This window comes from Neoarius graeffei, chromosome 8, assembly GCF_027579695.1.
Source record: "Neoarius graeffei isolate fNeoGra1 chromosome 8, fNeoGra1.pri, whole genome shotgun sequence".
NCBI classification, from domain to species: domain Eukaryota; kingdom Metazoa; phylum Chordata; class Actinopteri; order Siluriformes; family Ariidae; genus Neoarius; species Neoarius graeffei.
The window spans coordinates 22,918,683-22,925,363 of NC_083576.1; the positions used below are offsets into that span (position 1 = coordinate 22,918,683).

The following is a 6,681-nucleotide window of genomic DNA, read 5'->3' on the forward strand; positions in this document are numbered from 1 at the left end:
CCAGAGATCAATATTCTTTTCACATTCATACAGCATATGAATCAAAGTCCCAGTATCTTTCTGGCATTTCCAACATGTATAATTATCCATTAGTTTCAGTTTGGCTAGTTTACTCGGGGTCCAATATTTTCTGTGGAGCAATTTGTACTGAATGAGCTGAGATTGTGTTTCCTGTGAGCAAGTATACCAAGACTCAACCAACCATTTCCATGCATCTTCTAAAATTGGAATGCCTAAATCTCTTTCCCAACACAACCTCAATCCCTCCAATTTGGGGGTTCGTGCCTCTCTGATAAGATGGTAGAAAGTAGATGCTTTTTTAAAACCAGGTTTCATTAATACCTCCTGAAAGCCAGATGGCGGGTCTGGGGCAGATTTCAATTTAGCTCTAATACAATGTGAAAGTTGTAAATACTTCCAATATTCTTTTTGATCAAGGATAAATTCTTGTTTGATTTCAATAAATGATTTAATACCCTTGTCAGTATTGACAGCACTAGTTAAAAGATAACTTTAATTTTCTGAGATGTAATAAAAACATATTTATATGCCAAAGTCAAGCCTATGAGTTCCAAAATGATGTCGGTTACATTACTTCTGTTACGATTGTCCATCTCGCGTCTGTTACAAATTAATTACAATCTAGCTATATACCATGTTAATCTTATTGAAAGAATGTGTATGTTTATTCTACTACACATGTTTATTAATTATATTTGCTAAAACATCACCTTCCTATGTTTCAAAAAGTAATTCTACATTGTTAAAATTGAGAATATATATGTCCACAACACTTCTGTTACGTTCTGACTTTGGCATATAAATATGTTTTTATTACATCTCAGAAAATTAAAGTTATCTTTTAACATATCATTCATTAAAGATTACATGTTTTGTGACCTGATGGTAAAAAAAAAAGAAATGGTTTTAGGTGAATTTTTAAAAATAAGTTCATGTCCCCATTTCAGTACCCATAAGCGTGGAATCACTCATATATCAAAATACTTGAAGAGGTCATGTTGCCTTATGCTGAAGAGGAAATGCCCTTGAAATGGGTGTTTCAACAAGACAACGACCCCAAACACACCAGTAAGCGAGCAGCATCAGGGTTCAAGACCAACAAAATGAAAGTTATGGAGTGGCCAGCCCAATCCCCGGACCTTAATCCGATAGAAAACTTGTGGGGTGACATCAAAAATGCTGTTTCTGAGGCAAAACCAAGAAATGCAGAGGAATTGTGGAATGTTGTCAAATCATCCTGGGCTGGAATACCTGTTCACAGGTGCCAGAAGTTCTCAGAAACCGTGGTTATACAACTAAATATTAGTTTAGTGATTCACAGGAATACTAAATCCTTAAGATTTTTTTCAGTTTATACAGTAAATATTTGGAGTTTGTAATGAAAAATGCAGACACTGCTATTTTTTTGAACAGCCCAATGTTCATTTTTCTTCATTTTCTGTAAAGTAATTAAAATATTGATACATTTTTCTTCATGTTTTGATGTAGAATATAATGTGCATTGTTCCCAGTGCATGGAAATCAAAACTGTTATAAGGATTTTGAGCTTTACTCACGTTTTTAAACACACTGCTATTATTTTGAACACAACTGTATATAGCGTCTTGCATAAGTAATCACCCTGTTGAACTTTCCACACTGTGTGGCATGTCCTGGTTTTTGTTGTCCTTTGAATAGCTTCTCCCTTCTCATATCAGGCTTTCTACAGCTCACTGAGTGTAACGCTTGGTCTGATTGTCTCTTTATCCAGTCACTGACCTTTTATTAGAGAGCCTCCTCTATGCAGAGTTGTGATTATGCCATAGTCGTCCGTGTCCCCCCCCCATGGATTTAATGGGACTCTGTGAGCTGTGATTTGATACTTTGTCCTGGAGATATTTTGATAACTTAACGATGCTGTTTGTTCAGGCGTCTTCCAAGAAAGAGTGTATTTATGAAATCGTGCCACTTTAATTGCACGTAGGTCAACTCAGCTAATTATTTGATTTCTGATGGCAAATGGCTGTGTTAGAACTAATTTAGAAGTTTCACAACAGTTTGGCTAAATACTTGTGCAAGCTTAAAAAAATAAATGTAATTATTCGTTAATCTGAGAATAATTTTCAAACTATTTGGATTTTTCTCCCCACTTCGGTATTAGGGGCTAGTTTGGATAGATTTGACATTTAATCTCAAACCCATTTCATGTCTGGGTCATAAGTTCAAAGGGGTGAATACTTATGCAGTCCATGATAAACACTGAAAACTGTTTGTGCTCCAACATAGAATAATACAGGATGAAATGTACCTTTTTTTTTTTTTAAATCAGGGAAATGTTGAACATCTTCAAAGCCACCAACAGAATTCCATCGTAAGTATGGCTCCTGTCCTTCACTTGTGGCAATCTCTTGGCCAAAACTTACACCACTTTCTCTGCCTGTCTGTTCAGTGATGACCTGGTGAACGAGTTTTTTGCCTGTATAAAGGCGCACAACGATGCCCAGCAGGCCGTTGAGCTGGTTCGGCTCTCGGCAAGTTTTTGCCTGCCTGTCACTCCAAATCTCATCGAGAGGGTGCAGGAGGAGTTTGAGCTAACCGATGAGCAAAAGTGAGTGTCTCAGGTTCTTTTAAACATTTTATTAATACAGATTCCTGAAATGAAACTGATACATTTTCTATTTCTTCCCTCCTGCCATTATCAGGATGACGTTGTCCGATCTGGAGTCTTCTACACATGAGGGATTTGATTAAAAGTCAGTGTCAAGTATAGCTTATCAAATGTCTTTATAATAAAAAAAGCAACTGTAACCAAGTTTTTAAATTTATTTATTTATATATAAATATATATAAAGAGATGCAATATATACTAATGTACAAAAATGGCTTAATATTAAATTTTAAAGGACCCATGGCATGGTGGTTTGTTGATGCTTTAAACGGGCTCGTGGAGGTTTCCGGATGTTATATCCGCAGGCTTTCTCGAAATGAACCCTCGGCACGTAGATATAGCCTCCTGGGAGAAAGCCCCATTTCAGCGCTTTTCCCAGTGCGTCGTTTTGCTAATGAGAAGCAGGAGGCGGGGAAGGGTAGAGGGTGGGGGCGGGTCTTATCATTAATATTCATGACATGTAAACGTGTTACCTCTGATTGGCTAACAGCACTGTGACGCTACCTCCAGTGGGTCAGAACAAGTGGATGTGGGTGTCTTACTATGGCGAGAGAGAAGGAACAAACCGCGAAGGGAAAAATACCGCGCGCTGACGTCATTAAGGTGCGACGCGAGGAAATAAAATAAATTCAACAAATGTTTGGGTTTTTACTGAACAAACAAACAAATAAAATGAACGAGTGACTTAAAAAAAAGAATGTGGGTGTCTTTGTAAAAACTGTTTTGATTGGGTATTATAACAGAGCATGCTGCATGCTTTTTGGTTTTGTAGCGCAGAGTACCTGGCTAACTGCAGGAAGCGGTTAGCTGCACAGCTAATGTAGCCATTGCAAGGCTAACGTGGCACCGATTTTAAAACACGGCAAAACGACTTAACAGTTATACACTTACTTGTTCGGTGTTTGTTGCTGATGCGGCAGGGATGCTTGGTACGGACCCAGGCTTCAGTGACAGTTGATGTGCAAAACCTGCCCTGTACTGTCCCAAGTTGTGGAAACATTCCTCAGGAAAATGCTCCCGACAAACATACACCGTCTTAGGTAGACTCGACGGCGTATTATTGAAGTAAATAAAATTAAGCCACTGCGTCTTCAGGGGCTCTCCCGTCGGCAGTAAAAACAGACTCTTTTCTGTGTTGTCACATCCATGTACAGCGCAATTTCCATGTTTCGCTTGCTTAGGTGATGCCATGTTGTTGTGTCCTCTATGGTCTCCTCAGTACAACTGGGCGGGCAATTCATACAGTGGGTGGGAATCCAGAGGGGGGGCGTGGGGATCATCTCCCTTGCTGACGTAGTAAAGGGAAGAGTTTATCAAGACGCCGTTTTGACGCGCCATTCTCAAATGTTGGGCATAGTTTGGTTTACACATTATGAAATTTCTAGCCACTGGGGTGACTTCAGAAGGTCAGAGGAACTCATTTTAACGTTAAAAAACCTCAGAAAGTGAAAATTTCATGCCATGGGACCTTTAAGAGAGAGGCCGCCTTTATTCATCACACGCACACTTAAGCACACAGTGAAATTCCTCCTCTGCATTTAACCCATCTGAAACAGGGAACACACATGCGCGCACACACCCACCCAGAGCAATGGGCAGCTATGCTACAGCACCCTTGTTCAAGGGCACTTCAGCCCAACCTTCACGCTGCCCCATGTTAACCTAACCTCATGTCTTTGAACTGTGGGGGAAACCAGAGCACCTGGAGGAAACCCATACAGAAAGGCCACTGAGGTCAAACCCAGAACCTTCTTGCTGTGAGGCTAACCACTACACCTCTGTGCTGCCCAATTCAGCTTTATTTGTACTGCTTCATGGTTAAATGAGTGAACTTGGTGTTCTAATTAAGGACTTCTAAGGCCAAGCATTATTGGAGTTCTTTGTTTTATCAGGTGCTTGGGTTAGGTGATAAACTGGAAACTTACACATGTAATTTAAGTTCTCACACATCATGATCCTTATGTACTGTGACAACATACCGTTCAAAAGTTTGGGGTCACTTTGAAATGTCCTTATTTTTGAAAGAAAAGCACTGTTCTTTTCAATGAAGATCACTTTAAACTAATCAGAAATGCACTCTATACATTGCTAATGTGGTAAATGACTATTCTAGCTGCAAATGTCTGGTTTTTGGTGCAATATCTCCATAGGTGTATAGAGGCCCATTTCCAGCAACTCTCACTCCAGTGTTCTAATGGTACAATGTGTTTGCTCATTGCCTCAGAAGGCTAATGGATGATTAGAAAACCCTTGTACAATCATGTTAGCACAGCTGAAAACAGTTTAGCTCTTTAGAGAAGCTATAAAACTGACCTTCCTTTGAGCAGATTGAGTTTCTGGAGCATCACATTTGTGGGGTCGATTAAATGCTCAAAATGGCCAGAAAAATGTCTTGACTATATTTTCTATTCATTTTACAACTTATGGTGGTAAATAATAGGGCTGTAACGATATGCGTATCGAAATCGCGATACGCAGAGCCACGATCCGTATCGCGATACAAGAAGGCAGAATCGCGGTACACCCTTTCAAACTTCTCCTCAGCCCAAAAACAGAGGCGCTTCCAAACTTCAATTTATGAATACTTTACTTTTTATTTAAATTACATTTTAAACTTACATAAATTACTTTTATTTTTTTATATCTATTAGTAAGTCGTTTTTTCGCCGACCTGCGACAATCTTCTCTGAGTCACGCGACGTCCACACTCGCCACTGGCAGAGCATTCATTTCTTTTAAGCGGTCGCCATTCTGGTTGCGACGCGGGGAGCGAATCTGTAAACAAGCAGCTCATTGGCTGGCTAGGTGTGCCACAAGCCAATCACAATCACTTGACCGGAAAGGCATGCAGTGTTGCCAGATTGGGCAGGTTTAGGTGCTTTTTGGCTGGTTTTGAACATATTTTGGGGTGGAAAACGTTAGCAATATCTGGCAACACTGAAGGCATGTCTGCTTGGGCGGAAGCCTTCTGCGGCAGTTACATTTTGACACGCGAGCAATGTTTCACCATAAAAATTCCGTAATTTCCATCTGTTTTCCGCAATCACAGAAAATCATTGGCCCTATGAGAGTGAGACAGTGAGAGAGCCACCCCCCCAAAAAAAATCTTAACGGATTTACACGATTTGGAAAAATGACTTTCAGAACCGAAAAAAACAGAGCTTCCGGCTCAACAGTATTATTTTGAGAAATAAAACAATCTTTGGATATACATTTGTTCATTTTTGCATACATATTACTCATTCTCTGCAGTGGTCTGAATTATTTGTTATTAAATAGTTAATGTAAGTAAGTAAATGTTAATAAGTCAAATTTACTACTTTTAAAAAAAACATTTAAAAAAAATCGTGTGCGTATCGAATCGTGGGTCAAAAATCACGATACGAATCGTGAGTTGGGTGTATCGTTACAGCCCTAGTAAATAAAAGTGTGACTTTTTTCATGGAAAACAAAATTGTCTGGGTGACCCCAAACTTTTGAACGGTAGTGTAAGTGATAACTAGGGGTCTGACCTTTTTGTTTTAGCAACTGGAATGTAGTTATGAAATGTCAATGAGGTTGATTCAGACAGGACTCTCACTGAGGGAGCTTTAGGTTAGACAAACCTCTCTCAAAACACTCCCCTCTGGAAAGGAATACCTCTACTATGTTGTGGGTTTGACAGTGCATGGGCTTAACTGAAGATACGGAGGATGCCTTTCAGTTATATTTCAGTATAGCCCCAGACATAAGTAATGCAGCTAAAATATTTGCTTTATTGTACATAATTGGAACCTTTAAAGTGATATTCACTGCTTTTACTTATTTAAAGTTCACCAAAATAACCAATGCTGTGTCCGAAATCGCTCACTGACTACTCCCTAGCTAGAGAATGCTATACCGGGTTGAGCTAGCGTGGCGAAAAAGAATAGTATAGAGAGGATTATATAATGAGCTCACTGGTAAAATGAAAAACACACTTCCGGACACTACTTCGTCCTGCTGTTATTTACATCATTACTGTCGCGCAATTA

The 6,681-nt window shown here is 39.4% G+C and overlaps 1 protein-coding gene across 2 annotated transcripts in view; it reads left to right on the forward strand.

Annotated features, from left to right (window-relative positions):
- Nucleotides 1–3,831, forward strand: part of ptcd3 (pentatricopeptide repeat domain 3) — a 36,963-nt gene extending 33,132 nt beyond the window's left edge. Inside the window, exons 22-25 of one of the 2 annotated variants that reach the window (XM_060927433.1) lie at nucleotides 2,330–2,371; nucleotides 2,450–2,608; nucleotides 2,703–2,753; nucleotides 3,159–3,831. In XM_060927433.1, coding sequence (XP_060783416.1) covers nucleotides 2,330–2,371; nucleotides 2,450–2,608; nucleotides 2,703–2,751 — 250 coding nt within the window. In that variant the 3' untranslated portion in view covers nucleotides 2,752–2,753; nucleotides 3,159–3,831. Of the gene's footprint in view, nucleotides 1–2,329; nucleotides 2,372–2,449; nucleotides 2,609–2,702; nucleotides 2,809–3,158 lie in introns of those variants that run through there. The other variant, XM_060927432.1, reaches the window with a different exon arrangement.
- Nucleotides 3,832–6,681: the final 2,850 nt, after the last annotated feature.